This window comes from Myripristis murdjan, chromosome 3 (genome assembly GCF_902150065.1).
Source record: "Myripristis murdjan chromosome 3, fMyrMur1.1, whole genome shotgun sequence".
Taxonomy (NCBI): Eukaryota; Metazoa; Chordata; class Actinopteri; order Holocentriformes; family Holocentridae; genus Myripristis; species Myripristis murdjan.
In genome coordinates this window covers 37,804,676-37,832,620 of record NC_043982.1, presented here as the reverse complement: position 1 = coordinate 37,832,620, position 27,945 = coordinate 37,804,676, and the positions used below count along the sequence as shown (strand labels likewise).

The window sequence follows — 27,945 nt, the reverse complement described above, 5'->3', positions numbered from 1 at the left end:
GACGCGTAGTTGTTGTTGTTGTTGTTGTTGTTGTTGTTGCCTTACTTTCTCTCAGCTGTAGTGGTAGTCGATGTTGTTGTTGTTGTTGAGGCTGTAAATCTGACATCAACAATACAAATAGCTGATTCTGTTTCCAGCTAAATAAACTCTCGAGCAGAATGCACATTCAAAAAAAATGTGAAAAATGTGTCTTCCCTGCACATTAAAGTTGCTTTTGGGGAAAAAAATAAATGATCTTTTTCCACTGATTGACTGCACTCCTCATGTTTGCCTGTTGCTGCAGTTCAGACGCCTGTCATCACAGGACTTGAACCCTCCCGCAGTTCGAAGCACCGTCTCCCCACACAGCAAAAACTGTTGGTATTAATGTGAGTCTGAGAGTGAAACGATCAGCAATACGCCTCTGTTTATACAGGCCTACACCCATCGGAGTTAATATACCACTTTTTGTTTGAACGGCACCCGAGAATCCTATCAGCTCTCGGCAGACAAAGTAAACTCCAGTTACCATCTGTCAACTGAAAATCAACTGAAAAAGGATCAAAACAGTAAAGTTTGCAGTGCACTCACTAAACCAGCATGCTTAAATTAGAGCGCCCCTCTTGGGTCGATCGGTGTAACTTTTAAAATAGTCACATCCTGAAATGCCTCACTTCTGAAATATTCCATGTATCAGGGAAACATGCAAATATCAACAACAAAAACAAACAAAGATTAATCCATAGCAGAAATCACAGAGGAATCAGTAAGGCTTTCTGCACTGGTGTCTATTCTAACATGTAGGTGCTGCCCCCTGATGGTTATAAAGTGAAACTGCCATTATACCTGGACAAACATAGCATCACTGTCACTGCTGATTAACACGCTGGAAGCTGAAGAAGAAATGAGAGAAATGAGCAAACTGTATCTCCTAGTGTGCAACAGAGAGAGAGAAAGAGGGGAAAAAAAGCCAACCACGACATCAAATATCTAATTAAGCCATTCCTTTGCATGAGACATCAGCACATTCACAGTTCATTTCCCATTTCTTTCAGTTCTTTCCACGGTGATGATGTCCTCGGTTGTGTTCTTGTTCCCGAGATGAATGTGTTTGGATCAGAGTCTGAAACAGCAGCCAGGACGGTCATATTCTGAAGGAAACACTCAGCAGCGGAGTAAAAGAACCATTTTTCCCACAAGAATGATAAACATATTTTTTTAAAGATTTATCCCTATTGCATCCTGTGCTCTCCGCTTCGTTTTTGTTGCACTTGCCAATAACCGTCCCCACTGGAGGTGATACTGCCCCAAAACTAAGAGCTATGATTCAACATCTTACAAATTATAATGTAAAGTGTTTGTTCATTGAATATAACAGAGGCGGCCACACAACAGGCCTGCATAATTAATGTTCTGTAAAACTGTCACAATTTCATACAAGTTTATTCACGCATGTTTACTTTGACAACAATTCAGAAGGATGTTTACTGTGGATGGACTGGAGTGGATCAGACATGCAGACAGCGCCCTCTGCTGGTGATTACCAGCTCATGACACTCTGTGCATGGCAATTTCCCTTTTTTCCACAGGAGAGAAGGGCATTTAGAGGTAAAGGCAAATACTGTACAGTGAGTGTCTTGAAAGCAGTGAACAAAACTCCCCGTGCACAGCCGGTATGTGCAATCAGGAACATCTCAGTGCAGACAAAAATTAACCACCACACACTGAAATAACTTCAATGTAACTTCATTATGAACAAACTCCTGCTGTTCCCTCTGGTCCAGTCAGCTCTTAATAAAGTCACAGTGAAGTTATTTCAGTGTGAGGTTGTTATTTTTTGTCTGCCTTGAAACCACTCTGGAGTGTTTACAGTATCAGAGCCCCTGTTTGTGAAATTCCTATTGAAATGTACATGACAGGGTATCAGACAGTCCCACCAGTGGTTTGTAGTATTATACATCAAACCTGACAACTTGATCTTCATCTATCACCTGGGCCAGGGTGCTGACCTGAGCCCCTGGGGTCAAGGAAACGGCGGTATTATTCTGTTCAAAAGATAACACATTCAGTCTTAGATAGTAATTTATTAAACAAAATCAACACCAACATAATGAAAATCTTGTGAACAGTGAGTGATTCTTAAGTATTCATTATATCGGTGATGAAGACAACATTAAAATTTTGTAACTTAAGGGTGTGTGTGTGTGTGTGTGTGTGTGTAAATGAAAGAGGGAGGGGTAGTGCCAAAAATGTCCATTAGAAAACAAGAGGAATGCTGTGTCTGTACAATATGGGCTGAAGTGGGAGGTTCATTTTTACCCTGAAATAACTTAATGTCTTTAATATCAGGTCTTGCTGCAACTGATGTCTCCAAAATCATATTTAATTTATTTTCAACCAGAACGGTTGAAAATAAGTCCTCCAGTCTGGATGCCACAAATTCTACAGAAGTATCCGTGTTACAAAACATGACTGTCACTTGAGTTCAGCGGCGTCCTGTGCCGCAGATCTGCCTGATGGCGTCCTGCAGCTTCTGCACCGACTCCATCACCAGTCGGAAGCTGTCATGGAAGCTGCCCATGCCCTCCTTCACCCAGGCCGCCTGCAGCTCTCCGACCCACCTCAGGATCCCATCCAGCTGCTCCTGCACCTCCCTCTGCTCCTCCAGCTCTGCCAGCAGGGCCTGTCGGGCACACACCTCCGCTCTGTAGGCTCTGTGGAGCTCTGCAAGGGACGACTCCAGCCTCAGCACCTCCTGGATGGAGCGGGATCAAAGTCAAATCACACAAAAGATTGCTCAGTCCTAAGCTCTGTGACAACGGCAAGAGATTATAAAAACACTGACTGATAAATACTGTGTTTTATTACACCTGATGATATGCTCCTGTCAACATTTAATCGTGTGCCACTGTGGTTTCATAAGATGGCACGCAATTAAATGTTGATGGGAGCATATGATCTGGTGTGCAGACTCTGTTTTTCTATTTCTCACATATTTATCTGTCCAGCACCTGGTATTTATGATTTTGACTATGCTGGCACACTTTTGTGAATTCTTTATGTTGCTTCTTAGCCTCTTCAACTCCATTGTTCCAACAGGTGGGTTTCTCACTGCTGTGTAGCCAAGTTTGTTCAAACACATTAAGTTTTATTTTAAATTGTAATGCTGATCCTAAGGTCTCCATAGATGCCAAATACGTCCTGCTGAATTACAGGGAAATGTGAATAAAACGATGCACAAGACAGTTTCTGTTTGATGTAATTGTGCACCCGTGAAACAATACCATCTTGGGTTTTTAATATTTCACTCAATATAAGTCTGATGTAGCATCAGTGAAGCACTGCAACCAGCAGATACAGAATATCTGCAGCCAAATGACAAATTAAAGTAAAAAAAAAAAAAAAAAAAGTCTCTGAACTCTTCTGGAGGGATTGGAGCATCACAATTCTTCCAAATTACTGTATCTCTTCATTTGGTGTTTGGATGATGGTGATGGAGAGCATTGTGTAGCACATCGGTCCAAGGACTATCATAAGTGTTTAACTGGGTTGCAGATGTGGTGTGTGCAAAAGCCACAGCATCAACCTCAGCAGCAAGTGGACACAGATGGAAATTCACTGGGGCCACACAGAAAATTTGTCAGCGGCTACAGGTGATTCTTACTTTCACAGTATAACATGTATCAGTCTATTACTACATGAAATAAAACAGCCGTGTGCATTTCTATTGATCCACTTTAAAGGTATTATAATAATCGATTCCAGACAGCAGCCAGTCCATAGAAAAAAGTCATGCAGATAGGGCTACAAAGGTTAATACACAAGTGCAAAAGGTTCGATCTAACAGCCAAGAAGACATGGTGTTTTAATAACATTTTTTTTAACAGTTGGGGTCACTTTGCCCCACACACTAACTTAGACCTATTTAAAATGATTATAATAATAATTGTGACCAAAGTTTATGTGTTGGGTAATTAATGTGTCATGTTGACTGCCTAAATATTGCTTTAAATAAAACACAACCTCCCATGTTTTCCCTCCGAAACATCACATTAACTATCAGTGGTTCTCTCACTACTACAGGTTTAGTTATGTTAGGTGAGGCCCCTAAAGCAGAGGGAAGTTTTTTTTTTTTTTTTTCAAGATTATAAATAGCATGTTATAGTTCTTCAGTGTCACCCAAAACAACTTTGTGTGAGAAATGTAGATATTTCTTAAATGTTTTATTGATCTAAATAGATAAATAAATAAAGCCTGGGGTTATAATGACTCCAAAGAAACACTGATGCATACAAAATGTGTACATGACATTGTAAACATACCATTATGTTGAATTTTACCCACTTCCACTTGTCTCCATTAAATCAGGAAAAGGTATTAAATATGACGCATAGAAATGATGTTATTCATGTATTTAGAGACATTAAACACTGAATGGAGTCAAACTGACCCCCGAAGGTGATAGGAGGGTAAAGACACCAGGACTGACTGCATCAATACAGTTACAATACAATACAATACACAAACTCACCTGTGTGGCTTGCGGGTATTTGCGGTGCGGCTCGTCCTCGGGCAGCAGGACATTGTCCGGCACGGAGAAGCAGCCGTGGAGCAGCAGCGCCTCCATCCGCGCCGCGAGCCGCTGGAAGCGCTGCTCGAGGAGCCGCTGCAGCTCTTGGCCGCGCCGCCGCGCCTCGGAGCGGAGGAGCTGCGGGTCGGCGGCGGGGTCAGCGCCGCGGAGGGCCCGCACACACACCTTCTCCACGACGAGCAGGATCTCGCTGAGGCAGTCCTGGAAGGCGCTGTAGACCCGCAGCAGGCAAGTCTGCGGGGTGAAGCCGAAAAACTGCGCCTCGTAAAGGTTCAACCCGGCGGGAAGCGGACCGCCATCCTCCTCAGCGACCCGACAGGCGGCCATCTTTCCCCTGGTTTCCCGCGTCAACTCGAATTTTTTTTTTTTTTTTTTTTTTTTTTTTTTTTTGTAAAACTTATTTACAGTCATGAACACAGACAAAGATAACGTGACAGAACGAACGTCAGAGCATGTTTTTTTTTTCTCATGTCCAGAAGATTTGGGTTTCGTCTTAATTTTTTAAAAAAGATATTGCCGGTATTTTTAAAAGGAAATTCCTTATTTTGGAGTTCAGTCATATCGACTTATTGTTTTTAAAAAATCTCTTTTGACAACACATTCAAATAGACAAACATTTCAGACATGTGCTCAACATAATATACAAAGAAACAGGAGTATGAATTAAAAAAATAAAAAAAATTCAACAATTTAATGTCCCTGTGTATACATGGTGTATATAGGTAGACTTTCTTTTTTTACATAGACGTACTCAGTTTTGTAATTTCGGTATTTATTGTTGTTACATTTTGCAGGACTAATGCACACATTTATACATGATGGACATATCTATCGATCTATCTATCTATCTATCTATCTATCTATAGAGAGAGAGAGAGAGATGTCTCTCTTTATATATATAATTTTTTTTTTTTTTTTGCTTTTTCGATTTTCTTATATTTTAATTCTTCTCTTGAGAACTTGAGCAACTTACAGAGCAGCTTATCAAATTTCCCCACGCGGATCAATGAAGTATTTCTGATACGGATTCTGATTGCGTCATGACGTCAGACGTACGCCACGAACGCGCCCCTTTCTAACCAAGGGGCATGCGCGCGAGCTCCCACTTCCTCTTCGGCGTCGGTTGCTCTCTGAAAGGTCTGTTGATAGCGATTGCCTCCACACGTGTAGTTATTCCTATGTAAATCCCGCTCTCCGGCAGCACATTTAACAAGCTTGGGCTGCTTTACCTGCGGAGGTAAAGTGTCCGTGTTTTGCCGGGGTTTCCTCCCGTCAAACGGCGCCGTTGCTCGGGGTGACGGGGCGCGGGTTACGACTCGGAACTTTAGCCGGGTTTGCTCCAGTTAGCATGGCTGTGTTAGCTAAGTTAGCCGCCGCGTCCACTTTGTTGTTGTGTTGCTAACGTTAGCCAGCTAGCTAACAACACTTTGGCCAAGCTGGCTAACGGAGCCCCATTGTGAGAATAAATGCAGCGACTTAGGTAACACTAGTTATGAGAGAGGGGCTGTTTTCTGTGTGTGAGAACCAAAAAGTCTTGTATTTCCCCCCTCTCGTCCCTTTAACAGGTCGAAAAGCCATAGAAGCCGACAACCATGGGGGCATATCTGTCGCAACCCAACACGACCAAGAGCTCCTCCGACGGCGGCAACAGCAAGATGAGCTACGGCTTCTCTGCCATGCAGGGCTGGCGTGTCTCCATGGAGGTGAGGCGGAGAGAAAAAATGATGAGCTGGTGGTGAAAGACACCGCAATCGCCTCGCAATTTATTATTGTACACAAGGAACTGGGTAAAAAAAAATAAAGGGGACCCATCAGCGGTGGTGGCTGGTGAAGTTTATCCTTCAAAATACGAATATACTCACTTCTCACCAACTACTCGGAAGTATTCACCAGCAGAACACGGACGGCTGGTGTTCAGGGCTTGACATTAACACCTGCCCAATGCGGGTAGAAACGAAACGAAGCAAGAACGTAGCCTGGGAGAGCAGGGCATCCAGTGCACAGTCAAACAGCAGGGGAAAATAAAGTAACACTGCAAAAAGATGCAAGACCAAGGCAAATGAAGTCCAAGAGGAAACGGAGAAGAGGAGCAGGCATTTCAATTAGAAGTGGAAGTCAGGGTGCGTGGCCAAAGGATATTATCCATCTAAAATTAATAATAAAGATAGTGATGATGTGGCCTGCTGCAGTGATAGATGGATTTATGGCACTGACAAGGCAAAAGGCCTGTCATTTGTTATTGACACAGTTACTTTTATAGCCATGATGTAGTGCCAGCTAGGCCAGGGCGGCACTAGGGCTGAACAATATGGACATAATTTCATACCTCAACATTTAAGGCAAATATCTACATAGCGATACATATGTACACATACATATGACTGTGGGTTTGTGTTTTAAATATTGTAACAGTGAAAATTAAGCATTTTTTTTTAAAGGATAATACTAACTGGTGGTAGAAAATTTAGTTACTTCACAAAGTATTATTGATCAAAACAGAAATCACTTTCTTACGCCGCGATGATTTAAACCTGGAGTGCAGCTGGAACTATCAGTTGTTGTGGGTGGTGAAGTTAATCCTTCAAAATACTGATGTTCTCACTTCCAACTAGATAGATTCTCTATTGTCCTTTTGTTGCCACCAATCTGCACAGCACTTTACATAGACGCACAGGTACATAGAAACAGTAAACACTGCCACATGGCAGCATGAAAGAAAATAATAATCTTTATTTATAGAGCACTTTTCAAAATCAGTGTTACAAAGTGTTTCACAAAGGCTGCAAGAAAATAAATACAAATCATAACAGTCAAACTCATCAGGTTTTAAGAAATGATTTTGAGTATAAAAACAATAAAAGACAGTTCAAAGGAAATTAAAACCCGAGTAAAATCAGAAAATGCTCTCCAATATGAATTAAGAAGAGGCTTAACAGAAATCACTGACTCAGCCAACCTGATTTCCTCGGGCTGGTCGTTCTCAAGCCTCGGGGCCCAAACTGCAAACGCTCGGTCCACTTTAGTTTTCAGCCGGGCTGCTGGAGCAGACAAAAGACCTCTGCTTGAGGATCAAAGTAAAGAACGTACCTGTGTGTACGGTACTCAGAGGTCAGAGATATAGCAGGGAGAGAGGCCATGTAGAGCCTTAAAAGTAATTAGTAAAATCTATTCTAAAACAATCCTGGAAACATCCACATTTATGCACACAACCTTACATTTGTTTAATGATGTTGTGGCAGGGAGGGTGAAACTCCTCTGTAGCGTACCAGTTTCCAGGCCAGGGCTCTGTACCTGTGCCCAGATGGGAGTAGAGTGACGAATGGGTTGAGGGGGTTCCTGTGGTCATGTGTATCGGCCTGTGATGGCTCCGCTGTTAAGGTCGGAGAGGTTGGGAGCGGGGAGGCCAATGATTTTGGAGGCGTTGTGTTTTCACCAGCATAAAATTGGTGGCTGGTGTTTGCTTGATCAGGTCTCACAGTGCACTTACTTCAGCCTAACTGAGTTCAAAGGTGAAGCAAAATATTTCACTGCCGCTGACTATTCCTTTAAGAATTTTTTCATTCCAACTGTATCAGTCACTTTCCCAGAAAACACCAGCTCAGTGCAAAATACCACTGCATAAAATAATCATTCATATTCTGTTTCACAAGACATGGCTGAAAGGCACGCTCTCTTGTAAGTTTCCTTACGAGTGAATTGGTTAGACAAAAAGGGGATGCAAACACTATGCCACAAAGTTCATTATTCCTTATAGAACAGGAAGTCTGACATCTTAAGTTCATGTTTTGTGTCTTTTGATGTTTATTGTTCTTTATTTGCGGTGTCACAGGATGCTCACAACTGTATCCCAGAGCTTGATGATGAGACTGCCATGTTTGCTGTGTATGATGGACATGGAGGTAACACCTACACACTCTGGAAAAATATCAAATCATAGACTGTCCACAAATCTGTTGTCTCCAGAAATGGTCTCTTTCCAAAAATGCACACATGCCTTCACAGACATAAATCAGAGATCTAAATGTTCTTATTTTTCCTCATTACATTTTTGTGAAACACAACATACCCATTTTTTGAGAGTCAGTTTGCTTACTTTTCAGCACTTATTCAGTGCTTTTTCGTCTTGCACACCTATTTAAGGCCATGTTCGCACTAAGATGGGTAAATCCAAAATTACTGTTTTGCCGTCCATCCACACCACACCACATCACTCATTCTTTTTAATGGTAGTAGTGTGTTTGGACTGCAGGAGGTTCCAAAAAAATGCAGTAATGTCTGGTAACAAGTTGAACCAGAAAAAACTTTTGCCACAGTGCAACCTGACATCATGCTGCAATGGCCAATCGCATAGCTGGCAAACAGACGAAGCGAATGGGTCATGTAGTGACACACTCACACCTACACAGACCTGAAGCACAGCGCTGCAATGCCTGATCCTGTATGTACGTGCCCTAAAATGGAGGGGGAAAAGATGCATTTTCAAATTTACCCAGCTTAGTGTGGACATGACCCAAGTAAAACATACCGACACCCCAGTACGGAGTAATAATTTCATCTCCTGCTCCCCTCTAGGTGAGGAGGTGGCCCTGTACTGTTCCAAGTACCTTCCTGACATCATCAAGGAGCAGAAGACCTACAAAGATGGAAAATTGCAGAAGGTGAGAAGACATAGAAGCCATGGCTTGGTGTGTTTGATCTTAAAATGGTGACAGAAGACAAAGTGTTACTGGTCTTCACTCTTCATTTTCCCTTTTACCAGCAAGAAAATTAAGTATGTAGTTGTCTGTGTTTGTATTTGTTTTTGCTTGGCTGTATGAGTGTGTGACTTAACCTTTTCGTGGGTTCTTGCCAGGCTCTGGAAGATGCTTTCTTGGCCATCGACAGCAGAATGACCACAGAGGAAGTCATCAAGGAGCTTATCCAGATTGCTGGACGACCCACCGAGGAGCCGACCAGCGAGAAGGTGGCAGAGGAGGATGACTGTGAGTAGACCTCTTACACTAAATGGATCAAAATTTTAAGGCACAAAAATGTTCACATGCTGAATTATAAACATTCAAAAAGGAAGATTGTTGATAATCAAAAAGTTGCTGTGAGAGACCTCTGGCCTTCCTCATTTTTAGGCCAAGTCTACTCTAACACAGAGAAATCTCAAAACGCATCTTTATTTCTGCATTTTGCCCTTCTGTCCACCGAAATCAAATCTTTTAGAAAATGCTGTCCCATGTGGATAAAACCAGTTTTCTATTGTGGTGTAGACTGAGAAAATGGGGAAATCAGAGGGTGTTGTAACATATGACAAGAAACATATGAATGTCATATGATCCTGGCTACAACCCACAATAATAGAATCATTGGTGTGTATGTAAACGCATGGCCTGTTCAGTTAACAGATTGATGAGCTTTCGTGCATATTGCCATATACACAGCTGGGATCTGCAACACAGACATTGGCCTGCATTACTACTATTACTACCAGGGACTTTTTGTTTTGGAAATTGTGTATTTTGTGTATACATATGTATCACCATGGAAGAAAATTATATATATTGTGTTTATTTGTGCAGTTAAAGACATGGTTTCTTATTCAGTGTCATAGATCTCAACTGTGTACATTGGGGGTGGAGAACCGTTTAATTCAGTTTAATCACTTTATTGTCCCAGATTGGACATTTGTTTCGCGGACAGGTAATAACATCACAGTGACTACATAAAAACACCACAGTTAAACACAGCTATTTAGACCAGAGATTATATAAATGTAAATCTTTTTTTTTTCTGGGATCGGACTATTATATATCTTAAAGTGCACAAGATTATAGATCTGGTGTTAGCGCTGAGTGAGTAGGGAGATGGCATACGGTAACAGAGGAGTTCTCTATCCTGTTGGATCTGAGTGCAGGTACTGTAAAGCGTCTGCCTGAGGATAGGAGTTCAAATTCCGCATGGAGAGGATGGGCCAGAAAGTTGAGTATGCTGTTGGCTCTCCTCACCACCTGTCTTTTGAAGAGGCCTGACAGCTGGGCCTGCTCCACCCTTATGACCTTACACACTTACCTCGACTATTTTGTTTACTCTGGACTTAATAGCCACATTCACATTGCCAAACGTAGCAGAAATAGAGAGGGCCAGCACAGACTAGAGCTGGGGCAATATAACAATATCTTACAGATATTGTGATATGAAACTAGATGTAATTTGGGATTTCAGATATTGGAATATTGTGATATGGCAAGTGTTGTCTTTACCTGGTTTTAAAGGCTGCATTACCGTAAGAAATGCAATTCTCTGATCATGTCAGACTGTTCTAGCTGTTTTAATATTTAGCTCTACCTGCTTGGTCTCACATCCACATTACTGATTATTGTTTATCTTGTGTGTAAATATCTTATGAATGCATCAGCAGTCATTCCTACAGTATCATCACAATATCAATATTGAGGCATGTGGTCAAAGATATTGTGATATTAGATTTTGTTCATATTGCTCAGCCTTAGCACAGACTCAATAAAACTTCTCTTAAATATCATCACAATTGTCCTGTTCACCCTTGAAACAATTCATCTTCCATACAGAGAAAAACATTTGCTGCCCCTTTTTGTACATGGAATCTGTATGTCTCAAAATATTCAACTTACTGTCAATCACTGACCCTAGATATTTATGGTTATTGACAATCTCAGTGGTTTGATCATTGATTGTAGTCAAATCATAACCATGTGCTTGGTTTTGGCTGCACTCCGGTAGAGGAAGTAATACATGTTCCATGGCGGGCCAAGAGTTTGCAGGTTTTCACTGAAACCAAAAACCACAGTAGGTGATTTTACTGATTAGTTCCTCCTCTGCTAATCAGGGAAATCAGCTGCTGCCATATGGAAAAATGCATGACTGTTCATTTCACTCTGTGAAATGAACCTAACACGGACATCCATAACGCAGTAATCAAGGAACGTGATCTTAGTAAAAGAAAAAATATAAACTATAGCACAGCAAGAACATTGGACACACAAAGGACAGGCAGCCACAATGTCATGATTATGGTCTACAGTATGTTATGTAGAAGTGAGTATGTGCTGCTTCTGTTTTACAAACAGGACTTGTGTTAAGTGTCTCTCTTGCCTCTCTTTCTCAAAACCCTCCCCACTTTTCCTCCCCTCCATTCCTCTTCAGTGGACACAGAGGAGGCAGCTTTGCTCCATGAGGAGGCCACTATGACCATAGAGGAGCTGCTGGTGCGCTACGGCCAGAAGCGCAATGCCGTCAAGCATGCTGCTGCAGTCAGGTAGTTAAACAGATCAATAACTTGCTCCGAGTTTGTTGCTCTGTGTTATCTTTGTCATGGGTGCGCCTGCTTACAAGTTAATTTGGGCACAGCACTCATTCCTAATCAAAGGCCCCATGACATGGACTCTTACTTTCTTGATTTTATGTATTTTCTCTTGAAACAGGAGGTTTGGGAGGGACATAGTGCAGGGAATGGTCATTCACAAATGTAAAGCAATAGTATTTCAGAAATTTCAGAGTATTGGCAGAGTCACACAATTTTATTTGAAGGGATAGGTGGATGAGAGAGGATGTTTAAATATTTATGAGGGTTTTATTATTAGAAATTTTAATTTACACCCACTAATGCAGGATGATGTCACCATTTAAGAGACTTGAGGTACTTCAAACATAGAAAGTAGAAGTCATGTGCGGTCATTTCACAGGGACTTTTTAAAGCATGACAGTGCCCCTTCAGTTTCTGTCACTTTGCACCTTCCATATACAAAGCACTGGGTATGAAGAGCAGAGGTAGAGAGTCAGAGGGAGGGGGTGTGGTCACGAGACATGGCTGTCAAATCAGTCTGCTTATATAAAGTAAGACACAAAAAATTAAGTCCTTTTATGTTCACCTGCTTTAGATTCTCAGCCCCAGGAAAAAAAACATAAGTGTTGATTTTATCACATGAAACTTTGACATTTCAACACTTATACTTCAGATGACCAGATTTTTTCTAGATGGTGTTTTTTTTTTTTTAAACATTCTGACTGCCCTACTCTCCTGTTATTTTCCACATTTGTTAACACTCTTGCAGCTAGAGATTTTGCTATTTTACTCATTATTGCGTAAACAATTTGGGTTATGATGCCAAACAATTGAGTTTACACCTCGTTTCCTTATATGGTGGTCTACGAGAAATGAATGAAATGAACGATTACAATAGATTGACCTTGTCTTACCCTAGTTTTCAAAATGGGTGTCTGTGAGATGTTCGAGTCAGTTCGAACATCTAATTATAATAATAATTAAAATAATAATTAAAAATAATATAAAATAATAATAAATAATAATTAAAAGGCCTTTATTAGAAGTCCATAATGGACTTCTAATAAAGGCCTACTGACTGTTTTTTAAATTATTTTTTTTAAATAACAGACGGCAGAACTAATACGCACTAATACGCACTCAGCTGTTTTACTTTTGTCCTCCGTTAACTTTGACATGACTACAGCTCTGCAGGCTTCTGCTCACGTGATGAAAACACAGGCACATGGCAACCATGGTGACAGCTCGTCTGTGTTACGGCATGTCGCGCAAAGTGAAGTTGAGGATATATTAGATAGTTTGGGCTTATGGATCGGATCGGACAGGTTCTAAAAAAAAAAAAAAAAAAAAATCCGATACCCGATCCAGTCATTTTGGCCTGGATCGGACTCGATACCGATCCAGTGGATCAGATCGGACCATTCCTACCAGCAAGCTCCACCACTTCTATTGTATGTAGTTTATATCTTTCATAGGCGTGGTGCCTTGGTGCCAGGCTGTCTCAGTCTGAAAAAGTCTCTGTACCAGGTGTTAATCAATCACAAGGCAGTGATGCAGTGTCTAACTGTTGACATTATCTGGATAATGTGCCAGTGCATGAACACCATAGAGTTGAAGTCATAAAAAGTGTCACAACTTTGTTCAGTTTGGTATTGGTCATAAAAATTGAGTCATATTACAGTTTTGATTCTACATAGCGGAACTGTTTCCTTGGTATTGCTTGGATAAACAGCTCCTTGATTTCTCTTTCGTAATGTTATGAATCTCTGTCACCCTCATCTGACTCACCAGATGTGGACTGCGGGTGAAAGCCTGTAACTGGGAAACTGTTTCAGTTGCCATGTCCTCCCCCTCTGCTATCTGCATGTTACCTTTTTCAAAATCCCTCTCACTATGTGAAACAATAACAACCCCTGAGCTAGTATGTATGCACAAATGTACTGATCTGTTCCAGTTCGCACAAGCTTCAGTGATACCGGTTTAATGACGTTCTGCAAGGGCTACACACAGCTATTAAATCGTCTGTGGTTTTAACAAGTCCAGTGAGCACCAAAACAAGTCCCCCCAACACTATTTTGCAAGGGCAAAGTCACTGCATCCTGGGCTTAGCACCTCCCATGACGATTGTGATTGGTTTAGAGAGACGCAAACAGGCCAGAGTGTTTACTTTTACTATAGTAGAGTGACAGTGGATTAAGCCAGACCTTTCTTTATTGTTGGCACAGCAGTAGGAGAGGTATGGCTATGCAAGGCTACTGTAACTGTACTGTAACAGTAACTCTTTATTTCCTCTTTTTTCCTTTTTTTTCCCCTCTTTTTTTTCTGCTTGTAGTGCAGCAGCTGAGAAGGCCTCCTGCCCACATACTGGGGCCACAGGAGACAAGGGGGAGGAGGGTGGGGGAGGAGAGAAGAAGGAGGGGCTGAATGGAGAGGTGGAAGAGGACAGCAATGGAAAGGTGAAAGGAGGAGGAGGAGAAGCAGGGGCAGGGGGCTCCAAGCTCCGAGCCTGTCGGAGAGCAGCAGCTGCAGCAGCAGCAGCGGGAGGAGGAGGTGGAGCAAGTGATGGCAGTGGAGTTTCCTCCTCAGGTATGGGTCTCGGATTTAGCTCTCCTCTCTTACATCTTTATCTGCAAAGAGAGATCAGATGGCTTTCCAGATGTAACGCTGCTTTGCGGATGCAGCAGTATAGTGATGTGCGGGAGCAATATGAAATTCACAGCTCCTGTGGCTTTATCTGCAGATGGGGCAGACTCTGATGCAGCAACGGTTTATTATTGGGTTGGGTGGTGCCGGTCAACACTCAACACAGTTATAGATCAAATCCCAAAGAAATAAACTGAATTTCATCCGCCAAAAAGAGGGGACTTAGGCAGGCAGCTGCTTCCACCTGTGCCGATATGAAGTACTGGCACAAGTTAATCAGTTAATAAATGGGAATGGAATAGTCCAAGCAACAACAGCACACTTTTTATAGAGCCTACCCCTTAGCTTGTCACAGACATGATTAATTTCATTTATTTTAATTCCTCAATGAATGTAGGTTTCAGTTTCTTAATGAAATGATGAATGTAATATTTTTGGCAATATCAAGTATTTATGGAGCAATTTTTAAGATCTAGAGGCAATTCACAGTGCAGTAAACATAACAAAGTGCCATGAACACATTAAAAGGCAATGATACTTTAAGATAAAAGCTACATGACGTGAACAGTTTAAAAATAAATGAAAATTAGAAATGGTAGTAAGCTGAAATAACCTAAGTCAATTCAAGGCATGTGAGAACAGGAGAGTTTTTAATCTACATTTAAAAGCAGATAAGCAGTAAACAGTAGGGTGTGCTTTTAAGACTTTGCAGGATTTGGTTCAAAGTATGAGCAGAATAATAACTAAACAGTGCCTCTCCAAATTGTGTTCGTACACTTGGTACAACTAGATGACATGTCCTTGATGAAGGGACCTTTTGAGTTTATATCCTGCAAACATATCAGTCATGTATTTTGGCCCTTGGCCATTCTGTGATTGAACTGTTAAAAGCAGTGTTTTAAAATCGGTTCTGTAGGTGACTGGAAGCCAGTGTAAATCTTTAAGAATTGATTTGATGTGCTTAATTCTCTTAGTTCTAGTTAAAACCCTTGCAGCGGCATTTTGGATAAGCTGTCAGCTGTCAGTCTTTTTGGGAAAGTCGGATAAGAGATTATTGCAGTAGTGAACTCCACCGGGATTAACGAGCCTCTCTAAATCTTGCTTGGACATTTTTGTTAAGTTTTTATGATGATAAAATGCTGATTTGATTACTGATTTTTGCAAAAAAGTAAGATCAAAATCAATTAAAACACCAATATTTATTACTTGGCTTTTAGTCATTAGCCCCCTGCTTTCAAGGAGAACACGAACTTGCTATATCCAGATATTTGCTCTTAGCACTGACAGCAAGTTTATTGGACTGTAGTCATCTGAGAAAATTGATAAGATCTGTGTAGTTATGGTAAGCAGACTCGTTTCGTTGCATGATTTGGACAAGATGGAGCATGTACAGGTTGAACAAGAGAGTATTGAGCCTCAGGGAACTCCTCAGGTCACAGTCAACCGTTCAGATTCACAATAGTTGATTGTTAGAAGTAGTCTCTACTGTCTGATATGACTTGAACCAGTTCAGGACCGTTCCAGATGGCCCCACCCGGTTTTCTTATTGGTTTATGAGTATGTCGTGATCAACTGTATCAAATGAGTGAGATCCAGTTGTACAAAAACTGATGTGTTCCTTAATCTGTATTTAGATGAATGTCATTGAGGACCTTTAGTAAAAATCAGTTTCAGTCCTGTGATACATTTGGAAGCCACATTGATGGCTGTTAAAACAGCCATTTTATATTTAAGACATAACTGAGCCGATTAAAATCAACTTTTTCAATAATATTTCCTATAGAAGCCACACTAGAAATCAGTCTGCAGTCATTTGGAATTATTATTGTTATTGTTGTTTTTGTTGTAAGGGGTTTAACAACAACAGTTTTAAGCAATTTAGGAAAAATTCCTGATTTTGAGTGAACAATATAGTATTTGCAGGATATGGACTGCTATGGACTCATTTGTATACCTTCTCTTAACAGTAATAGATGTGGATTGGATATCAGCACTGATTAAAATATCAGTCTCTTGCAGTGGTAGTAGAAACATAAACGATCTTACTGATCACCAAATCTAGTGAATGCCCTTTGGAGCCTTTAACATGTTGCAACAGACCAAAAGTTAAAAAAAAAAAAAAAAATCGAGCTATCTTTCTGATTGTCCAATTGAATATTGAAGTCAACAGTAGTACTCAAAGAATCAGTAAGATTACAGTCAGCAGATACATAAATTCATCCATTAAGTTTTAAGGTTATTTTTGAGGTCCATAAATGATAAATAGCACAAATTTTGTAAAAACAACTTCACTTTCATCTTCTTTTTTTTTTGGTTTTTCCGAAATACCTTATTCCATTTTCACACCTCAAGGTCCCCCATTCTGCCCCAAGTACAAATGTTTGTGTAAAAACAAATTTAAAGAAAGCTTCTTCTCTTGAGAGAAGAAGCAGCTTTCTGACTTTCTCCTGTTTTTCTCTAATGTCATTTTGTTTCTTTCTCTCTTTGCCAAACAACCCACCCCCTCCCTCAGCAGCAAACTCTGGAGGGTCAGGAAGCTCCAGTGGAGGAGAAAAAGCCGGTAAGGCAGAAGGAGACGCAGGTCCCTCCTGCTCCTCCTCATCCTCGCAGGCCCCGGGAGACACCAAGTCCAGGTTCTTTGATGACAGTGAGGAATCAGAGGAGGGAGAAGAGGAGGAGGGCAGTGATGAGGAGGTGAGCAGCGTTTGTTATAGTTGTTGCATGAAAGACTGCATGAGGTACATAATAATAAACTTTATTTATAGAGCACCTTTCATACATAAAATGCAACTCAAAGTGCTAACACATGAAGTTTTTTTTTGTGTGTGTGTGTGGCAGGGCAGTGATACTGTGGTGAGCCAATATATTAATTTAAGGAGAATAACTGGACTGCGCTGAAAGCTCAGTGGCCAAATGAAGATTGAAAAAGTTACGTTACAGATAACAATGGGTAGAAAGGACATTCCAGTTCAAATTAGCCCTCTTAAATGGCCATTGGTGAAAAACTTTAGGTAACACTGACATTGAAATGAGCTTTGGGACAGTTTTAGACTCAATTTAGAGTCGCTTTTTATTTTCCAAACATGCAAACTTGTGGTGAAAGTCACCATTTAAACACTAATACTAATGACAGTAATTGGAGGTTCTGTTCTATAATAGGCCAAGTCCACATTAATCTGGAGAAATCTGAAAACACATCTTTATTTCTCCATTTTGTCCTTACGTCCACAGTAAAACTGAGCTTTTTCAAAACCTTGATTTACTTTCCTACTAATTTATTTTCCCAGTGAAAAAAGCTGACATGCCTTTTTTTCTCTCCAATATTTATTCTCTGAATCCTTGGCCATCAATCACACAGAGAACCCACTCTGAAAAGCAGTGTGTTATAAATGTGTGTGTCTTTAAAAGGATGGCAGCGAAGAGGAAGAAGGCGACAGCAGTGACTTGGAGGAAGAGGAAGATACAGAGGAAGGAGAGGAAGACTCTGAGGATGAAGATGAAGAAGAAATGAGTCTCCCTGGAATGGATGGCAAGGAGGAGGTGTGTGCAAGATGAGGTCCTACATGGATCAGCACCTAGCCCTAATGCAACTTAATGAGGGTGTCGTGTTTGTACAAAATCCTTTGAACAGTGCCAACAAAAGAGAGTGCTTTGAATTCTGATTACTTTCGGACTTGAAGCTGAAATGAAAGTTAAATGTTACAGTTAAGCCACTTCACTGCCTAGTCCAATCACCTTCTTACTCTTAAGGGCAAATGAGCAGCTCCATTGAAGCAGATAATATTCTAACATTCTTAAAAATAACCATGTTAATCCGCTCAATGTCAGGAAGCGAACGGTCAGCAGTTGGAGCATCCAGCCAGTATCCAGCACTCAGTACTACCACACTCCAGCACTCGTTACTGATTTACCTTCCCAGCCAGAATTTTCCCAGCTGGTCCAGCAGTCTCAAGCCGGTCATCTTCCTGCTACATGGCCACTTTTCTAACCCCGGGGCTACTTACCCACTTACTGCACCAGTAGAAATAACTGGTGGCCAACAGGTGGACAGCACACAGCTGTGGGTGTGCATGGTCCTGCGTAAATAAAGCATGCACACTCAGCAAACATTCTGGGGATAAAATATTGCCCATGGACAATAAAAGCAGCAACTGGGATTTGTTGTGAAATATTTTTTCTTTACTGCCTTATGACAGCAGTGCTGAATCCCACAGGGATGGGCGCATGTGTTTCTGAATCAGTTGCAGGGACAGAATTGTGTAGTAACAAATCATGCTTACCTGCACCAGACGTGTGAATAGAAATGATTGAACATTGTAATAAAAAAGTATCAGCTTAACTTTTTGTGCACCTGCCCGATAGAGTAAAATTTTATGATTTTTGATCTACACCAAGTGTAATATTAAGTATACTAAGTAACTAATACTAAGTATAATATTAGGACCAGCCTCCATCAGTGATTTTAGTTCTTTAAAAAAAAATGTGAAGGGGAAAAAGGCCTATACTAATCAGAGTATGGGTCTGCATGACTTAGTTGATTTTTCTGTAGAATAACAGTGCACCACAGAACTGAAACAGAAGTGGAGAATTAAAGGCTGTATTTAACAAAATTCAAGGTCTTTTGAGGAACTGAACTGAGACTTGGGGCGCGCAGAAACATTGAATTTGTTGTCGCACTTTAGGGGTCAGCACAAGAGGAAATTTATGCAGTCCATTTCAAAGGTTCAAAAAAAGTACCCAAAAGTTGTACCAGTCACTTGTGACAAATAGTCATGGTCATAGACAATTAGGTGACTAACAAAGTGGTGGTAGTGGCTGCTTCAGCCCTACAAGAAGTGCAGTTGGAATTCCCTGATGTGCAGCCAACAAGGACACATCGGATTCATTTTGTGCTTAGCAAAATTTCTGGGGTTTATAATGTGGCAGTGGTTGGAGCTGAAGTTGTAACTGCATTGCAGTCAAATGATTCAAAGCGTTTTTCACCAGTTTGTTTTTCAGTTCCTTTTATTATTTCCACTTTGGTGCTAAAAGACCAAAGGACCTTGGTGGCCATCAAAAGTTTCTTTACAGGAAAAACCCTAAGAGCTTTAAAGTCTTCTTATAAATCAGTGTCTTCCTTGTCACCTGCATGTTCTGTCTTCATGACTGAAGGAGATTTAACAGGTGAAATTGATGATGGAGCTTTCACGAGGGATTCATGTAGTTGGTCTGTTTATGGAAAGAGGAGGTGGTTCTGATATTGTACTCTTGGTGTTTAACATAATGGTAGTTAGTTTGCCCCCTCTCCACAACGTCTGTCCATTTGTGTTTGTGCAGCCTGGCTCCGACAGCGGCACCACAGCGGTAGTGGCTCTGATCCGAGGGAAGCAGCTAATCGTGGCCAACGCCGGAGACTCTCGCTGTGTGGTGTCTGAGCGCGGTAGGTTGGGACCCATTTACACCATAATGTTCTGAATCGAGTTTTGAACCGCAGTGTAATAGAAGCATGTGAATCGACAAAATGTTGACCAGTTGAGCCACAACCTCTAAGCCACTTATGACAGGATAGTTTGAATCTGCTCACTGTCAATACAGAAAGATCTCAAGGTTGCTCTTGTTTATTGTTGACGTTTCTTGATTGGCATTTGGTGCATATATTAAAGTTACTTTTTGGCATGTAGTGTGGTTGTCATGTTTACCTCCCCTTCCCAAGGCGTTATCGTGATGTTACTTGGTGACAGACATGGAACAGGATGACTTTGGCCCCAGCAGAGTTACCAGCAACAGGGGAAATACAGAGCTCTACAGTGCGAGTGTTTCAGTGTTGCATTTGCCCCTAAAAATAGATATGTACAAACTGAAAAAATCACTTACGAGCACAGTATGTAAGTAAAGATCAGTCCACTGTAATCTTTTGATTACGGTGGACAAATACAAAACTGATTATTAAACAACAGAACCATGTGAAGTAGTAACATTACCTGTAGTTTTCAGTACAGCCACTTATCGATGGTTGCAGATGCACTGACTACCAGTCTGCTAACAGAATAACCCCAAAGATGTGGTTTGTTAAAACTACCTGTTTTTTTTTTTTTTTTTTATTCAAATGTCATTTCCTGTACCTGTTCTCTGTTCAGGTAGATCTGTTTCAACCAATCAGCTTGAAGCCCTTAAATGGATCAGGTGTGAAAGAGTAGAGCTGAAACAAAAACCTGGACGGGACACAGGGTCCTTTAGGGCTGGTTTGGGAACCACTGCCTTAGTACATGTGTTGATTTTCAATAAACATTTTTCATTGTGCTCCTAAAAAGTCTTCATATTAATGGCCGGAAGTATGACACATCAACACTTGTGTGTGTGTGTGTGTGTGTGTGTGTGTGTGTGTGTGTGTGTGTGTGTGTGTGTGTGTGTGTGTTTGTAGGTAAAGCCGTAGACATGTCATACGACCACAAGCCAGAGGATGAGCTGGAACTCGCTCGCATCAAGAACGCGGGAGGGAAAGTTACCATGGATGGACGGGTCAACGGTGGACTCAACCTCTCCAGAGCTATTGGTATGGCTCTGTGTGTGTGTGTGTGTGTGTGTGTGTGTGTGTGGACTCCATTTGGTCACTGAAGGAATTAGACTTTCTTGAATTAAAATATTGAAAATCAGTTTCAACTCAGTGCAGATCAACACAGTAATATGTTATGCTTTATTTACTGGGCAGCTTCAGTCACATCCTGATAACAGAATTTGGTTTGCCATTAGTCATTACTGTAGATTTTAAAAAAAACATCACATCACAAAACATGAAGGGATTTCTTTCCCCATTTGTTTATAACCACAGTGGCTAGAAATGGAATTTGGTCTGTGTTTTGAAAAATTATTATTTTATTTGTTCTTCAGTTTGTCACACTCAAACTGACAGAAAAGAGACATCATAGGCTGCACCTATGTAGTTGCCTTAGTTGTGTTGCCTTTACATAGAAGGCCAAACAATAGAAGTTAATAATTCACTTTGAAAGTCAATATCACGGCAACTGAGATATCATAAAAAAATACAATTTCCTGGTTATATTTATGTTGGGTCATTTATGTGATCCTCAGCTCAGGGAACGTTTCTCCACAAATCTAAAAGAGAGCTCTCTATACTGCTCTAGGCTGGTCAACATAGAGGAGAGAAAAAAAAACACAAACCTGGCCAAGAAAAATTATTGCCAACCCAAGTTGAGTTATTTAGGACAGGACAGGTTTTACCTTTGTCTCTACATGATGTGCATTGAGGCTGAAGGAAGTGCATGTCAATTTAGTTTTATACTTTGGAGCTAATTCACTGCAACACATGCCTAAAGTATGAGGGCTTGAATTTCAGAGCAGAATTGTGGGTATTGTGCATAATTTCGTCGATTCCCGCAGGTCTAGCACTTACAATGCGGTAAATTCCTGCAAACATTTACAGCGATTTATAACGTTGATCCAATATGTGGACCAGTGTGGTATGTGTGGGATGGACTGGCTTCCAGCCTGGACACCACACTGCCATGCACACACTCTCCCTTTCTACAAGTCCACGAGCCCCCTCTGCTGTTGCTGCACCACATTTTGGCATATACAGACATTAGGAATCAGATAAACTTTGTGGTTTCAGTGATATGAACTTGAAGGCAGGCAGACATGGAGCGCTGGCTAAAATGCAAATTTAAATCATCAATAAACACTGGTCCCCGATAGGACTTGCACGCTCAAACCCGATACTCAAAGGTCCGCATCTGATTTTTATTCAAGGTCAGAGGTCAGGAATGATTTGCGATAACTAAATAACATTTAATCCACTCACTTGTAACTTTTAAGCAGCATACATTCAAGTTCAGCAAAGTCAAAACTGTCCAAATACATTCGAGCCAAGTTGGAGACACAGCATTCTGCATCGTGTACCGAAGGGTGCTCATTACTGTCTTTTGTGGTCGCTCTAGTTTACCTTCTAGACAGGACCTGTCTCTCTCCTCTGTGTTTTCAATGAGTGCATGGCCCAGCCCCTCATCACACACACACACACACACACACACACAGAGAGAGAGAGAGAAAGATAGAGAACCAGATGAAGTGAGGATTGCATTATACCTTCCCCATGTGAGGCTTTCACATTTTGTAAAATTAATTTCAGGGCCTGATACATGTTCTATCCTAACTGCACTTATCATTAAATTGTGACTTGCTGAAGGTAACTACTCGTGATTATGAAAGACAGACCAGGCACTGCATTTGTTTGAAATCTATCTTTCTGTAAAGCAGAACCAGATCCAGTAGTCACAAAGTTTAATGAATGAATGTACCAGGTAAAGGCAGTAATCCCAAGTGCTGCCATTCCTTCTTCCCTCTGTAACGGCCACATGAACAGAAGAAAAAAAGTTCTCTCTCTCACAAGGTGTTTCATTCTCAGGTGACCACTTCTATAAGAGGAACAAGGCACTGCCACCAGAGGAGCAGATGATTTCAGCGCTGCCAGATGTCAAAGTTTTGACACTCAACGAGGACCACGAATTCATGGTCATTGCCTGTGATGGCATCTGGTGGGTAGTGGTGTCAGTGGGTGCAAATTTTGTAATTTCTCATTTGTAATTGATGAATCACTCATTCGTGGTCATGTTTCTAATTTAGCTGTATTGTTTCCTACAGTTACAGCTTAATTGTTTCAAATGTATTTTGCATTAAGGAAACAAAAGACATTATCTGTTTGACAACTGTAGACCAAATAGTCAGAGACCTATAATCGGGCTGAGAAATATGGCCTGTAAATATAATCTTTTTTCCCAGCTTTTCTCAATTCACAATTTTAATCTAGATTTTTCTTGTTTTTCACTAAACTAAAAAAGACAGAAAAAACAATGAATGAGACCGTATGAACTGGTCTGCCTTTGTGTGAAATAACAGTTGTTCAAGAATAAATATCAGCACTCACAAGGCTCTCATCATTGTGCTTTTGTGTTGTTTTTGTCCACATTGCTGAATAGAATGGTGCAGATTATTCTCTTGAAAACCTTTAACTCTGTACTACAGTAAAGTGAATGTTTTTGTGTAGAAATGTTTTCAAGGGCTTTCAAGGTGCAGTTGCTTGAATAGAGGGCGGCTGCAGACTAAAGGCTATAGCACTTGAAACACTGTAGCTCCTAGACCTAAATACTCTTTTAATGTGACTGAGGCTCTTCCTTTTTGTTTGCTGTTTACCTGTTAATAAACTGTTTCCACATGTCTCTTGTCTGTGTGCAGGAATGTGTTAAGCAGCCAGGAGGTGGTGGACTTCATCAGTGAGAGGATCAAACCGGACCACAGTGGCAAAGCCAGACCCCTCTCCTCCATAGTGGAAGAGGTGAGAGTGCAGCAGCACTAGTGTTTTATCGGGCTGACAGAAGGCTGAAGTAGTGCATCAGAATTTACAACTTAAAGAACCATTTACTAGTCACTGAATAAAGTGGCTTGACTTGGTCTCTCTTACACACTTGAGGATGAAGCCCAGTTTATCCAGTAACCTCAACCCCAAACTGTTGCATGTCTTAAGTTTTTAAGTGTATTTGTATGTGCTTGTTGCTACCCAGAATTATTTTTTTGTGCTGCAGCTTGGTCAGCACAGACTGTAGTTTTAAAACCTTGAACATTTTTACTAGACAAAGGAGCCTTATACTGCGGCACCTGAATGTGTCCTTATAGGACCAAGTTGTGTCCTATAGCTCCAAGCTGGAGGGATTATGCATCACATCACTGTGTCTGAGTTTAAAAATAGTTTACAATTATTCACCATATGGAGGTGCTGAAATTAAAACTCAATTTCTAATTCTGAAAGGCCATAATTTCAACATCACTGGTCACATACTGATTTTTTCCCCCTCCTATTTGAAGAAATACTCTAATGTTTTGAGCAGAAAACTCTTTTTCCGAATTACTCAGACATAGACAAGATGTTGAATACCATTTTCACCTCTGTACGTCCAGTGGATCGGTTCCTATGGGTAGCATTTCAGTTTAGCTTAGCATAAAGACTTGAAGTCTATGGGAGCCATTAGCATCACTCATCAAAGTGGAAAAAAAAACTTTACAGCAACTCCAAAGCTGTCTTTACACAGGATATCATGTGTATGTGAAATACAGTCTGGGTAAGTTGGAAAAAGGGTATTTTGTCCAAAACATTGGATTATTACTTTAATGCTAAAATTTTTAACCAGACCATGAGTCAAGGATGGTCGACAGTGACACATTCTGCATTTCCAATGGGACTACAACCATTTAGCCGTAGTTGTAGAGACATTAGTCAGTCATATTACAGCTGTCATGTGAACTGTTAGTTTTAGTTACGGCAAACTGCAGTGTAATTGTGTCAGTTACGTGTCGTGAGACAGGGATGCTCCAAATGGTAAACATGATGTCACCTGTTGTGGAAATGCAGTAAAACTTAGGTACCTAGTATTGCCTAGTTGATAGTTTGCCTGTTGATTTTTTTTTTCCTTATTTATTTTATTTATTTTGTGAAATTTTTCTGCCAGTTTGATTCCAATCCCTGTCTCTCTTTGTGGCAGCTGTTGGACCATTGTTTGGCCCCCGACACATCTGGAGACGGGACAGGATGTGACAACATGACTTGCATGATCATCACATTCCGGCCACACCCCTCCTCCGCTCCCAGCCCATCAGACAGCACAAAAAAGAGGAAGCAACTGGAGGAGGCAGGAGAGATAGAGCTGGAGAAGAATGGAAATGACAGCAAAAAGGCTAAAAGTGACTAAAGGAAAAGAAAAAAACTGTCTTGGAGGGAGCAACAGGTCCCCATGCTACCCCAGAAACACCAGAGACACGTTGTTAAAATGAAAAGTTGCCTCACAAAGGTTAAATCAACCCTAAAACAGAATTTATATATGTTATACTTGTGCTCAGAGATGAATTGAACAGAGAACACTAGTATAATTTTGGTCTGAGCTCTGTTTTAGGTGGATTTTCACTTTAATGTCCCCCTCTGTTTTTCTTTTGTTTGGTGTTGTTGGATAGAAGTTGGGCTCACCTTTGCCTCCTTTAGATCCACAAAACAGAAGAACCAGACCTGCAGCTCATTGGTCTGCTAAATGGTACACCATTCTCCATGTGTAGCTAGAGGGTCGATTCAAAAGAAAATATTAACAGTAGCCAAGAAAAAAAATTGCTGTCATGTATATTTTGAAACACATCTTAGAGATGCTTCGTCATCACCGGAGACGTGCGCTGCATAGTTAAATTAATATCAAATAGAGAAAATCTCATTTTCCAAATGATGGTTCCCAAGAATGGAACTTGGAGGACAGCTCAAGCAGCGATCGGTGTCAGATTGCTGTTTTTACATCTCACATGACGCGTGCATTTTCATTGCAGCAACTCAGCAATATGAAATGTGTGCAGTGCAAGTCGGTGATGCCTTTCCAGCGAGAAACCACACATCACTCTGAGGTGTTGTGTCCAAAACTTACATGTCAGGAATTAGAACACAAGAAGGTGCCATACAACCCCATGACTTTCTTTTCTGAGACTGAACCCTTAACAGGAGGGACCCAGAATGGCTGCAGGTGAGACTTTTGGCACTGAGTAGAAACAAAACAATAGACCAGCTGATCCATATTGCCACTCAAAGGGAAGAAGGGGGGAGGACACGGTAGCCCAAATTAAAAATGCATATTGCAGTGAGAATAGAGGTACATCAGTCAAGTCTTTTTTTAGTCACCTCCTCGGTGTTAATGTCCAACCCCACGTTTATTCTATGGGCACAGTGTCTGTCCTCCTACAAGGGGAACTGAAGGATTTTGGGTACTAGTACTCTCAGTATAGTTGACTGCCTTTTTTTCCCAGCACCCTTTCCTTTCATGGCATATGAGAACAGTTACAGTTTTCAACAGTGTTTTGTTTTGTGTTTTTTCTCCTCGTCATCCTCCTCCCTTCCTTCCAGGCCTGTTGGTCACAGAAAACTTTGTTCGTTTTCCATTTATCCCTGTTATCCTGCTGTGTCTTGTCTTGATCACATCCCTGATTTTTGCCCCAGCTCAGCCTGAAAAAGTGTTAGTCTGGGATTTGTGGGCTAGTACGGTTTTCTTCTGTTTGATAGCAGGGATGAATGAGTCTTAGACTTGTAACTGTATGACCATCGACAGAGAGCTTGTGATCCTAAACCCCCTTTAAGCATTGCTTTAGCAGAACACCCCGGGCCACCCTACCACAGCTTACCACCAGGACTTCACCCTCCTCCCCCGCCTCCTTTTACTCTGTCCTCCCTCCTTTCTATTGTAACATCTTTTAAAGACTGACCTCTAGGACACAGTATGTTCTAAAGTGTATTTCCACTCAAATACTTTTTCTTTTGAATCAGTCCTCTTCACAGGTTTTTAAAAAATCCTTTTTTGCGAATACATTCTGAAAAACCTTGGTAACGCTGTACTGCAGATGGGACGCGCTGAAGTTATTTTTGAGTGGAAGTACCCTTTAAAGTCCAGAGCACTAAGGCAGTGTAACTGTTAAGAACATTTGTCTTTGTTTTTTTCCTTTATTTGCTGAAGCCCCATTTAAACTGTTGTGTGACTGTAAATCTGTTTCTAGTGTACTATCTTGTCACCATGCCCTTTTTTTCTGTACATAGTTTTTTCAATACTTGTAATTGAAGAAAAAGAAATTGCATTTTCTTTGTAATTGTGAATCTGTGACATTTTGGTGCATACTCTTTTGACACCAGTATGTAAGTACATACAAATACATTTTTTTAAATAATGACACTGCTGAACTCCTGTCTCCTTCTTTAAATATAACCGTTGCTGCATCGGCCTTTCAAGCTGAATCAGATTTTCAACAGATGTCTCTTGATTTTAGCATGAAATGCTAAAATGCTGTTACCTTTTTACCATTACCTTTTGCAAGCCACTGCAAAACAAGAAGATACAGCTGCAGCTTTCCAAAACTAAACTTATCTGAACTTGATTGGCATGCTATGCCACAGGCTGATGACCTTACTGAGGGTTTGGCTGGGACGCTCTGTTTGCTTGACCAGTGCAGAGCTCGCTAAGAACCGCTCATCCAAACAATTTCACACTCAGCACTGCACTTCCTCGGGCCTCAGCAGTACACCCACCATGCGTGAAGTCAATTTAAAAACAAACGATTGTGTGTGTGTACACAGTCGACACTACATTTTCTTCGGTGCTCAGCAATACAACCGGCAAGTGTGAAATTAAAGGAAAGACGGAGATTCTTTCCATTTTAGTCAGATTAGATGAAGGGTAAACTGCATTTCATGGGCTGAGATCAACCTGGAGCTGTTAACAGGTGGAGAGAGAGAATGAGAAAGTGTGTGTGTCTGTGTCAAGTTCATCTCAGTGCCCTCCTGCCATGTGGAGGGTGGGAGTTTTGTCTTTCCTGCACTGCCCCTCCCCCACCTTCACTGGACTGGCACCCACTGAACTCT

General features: G+C 41.1%; 2 protein-coding genes across 4 annotated transcripts; one reads left to right on the top strand and one right to left on the bottom strand.

The window, feature by feature from the left end:
• Window positions 1-2,048: 2,048 nt before the first annotated feature.
• Window positions 2,049-4,928, bottom strand: mis12 (MIS12 kinetochore complex component). The gene is made up of 2 exons (XM_030077646.1): window positions 4,511-4,928; window positions 2,049-2,734 (listed from the first exon to the last, which is right to left on the bottom strand). Exons 1-2 carry the CDS (start codon window positions 4,895-4,897, stop codon window positions 2,465-2,467), a joined length of 657 nt encoding a protein of 218 aa, XP_029933506.1. The 5' UTR covers window positions 4,898-4,928; the 3' UTR covers window positions 2,049-2,464.
• Window positions 4,929-5,615: 687 nt separating this feature from the next.
• ppm1g (protein phosphatase, Mg2+/Mn2+ dependent, 1G) lies at window positions 5,616-27,259 on the top strand. Of its 3 annotated transcripts, none has more exons than XM_030077574.1 (14): window positions 5,616-5,707; window positions 6,136-6,273; window positions 8,400-8,469; window positions 9,143-9,228; window positions 9,423-9,552; window positions 11,741-11,852; window positions 14,212-14,465; window positions 17,035-17,216; window positions 17,931-18,062; window positions 19,839-19,941; window positions 20,923-21,054; window positions 22,924-23,053; window positions 23,751-23,850; window positions 25,052-25,258. In XM_030077574.1, exons 2-14 carry the CDS (start codon window positions 6,163-6,165, stop codon window positions 25,256-25,258), a joined length of 1,749 nt encoding a protein of 582 aa, XP_029933434.1. In that variant the 5' UTR covers window positions 5,616-5,707; window positions 6,136-6,162. The 3 variants fall into 3 exon arrangements, with proteins under 3 accessions (XP_029933434.1, XP_029933443.1, XP_029933451.1); XM_030077583.1 differs by having other exon boundaries at window positions 5,692-5,807; window positions 25,052-27,259; XM_030077591.1 differs by having other exon boundaries at window positions 5,692-5,807; window positions 17,038-17,216.
• Window positions 27,260-27,945: the final 686 nt, after the last annotated feature.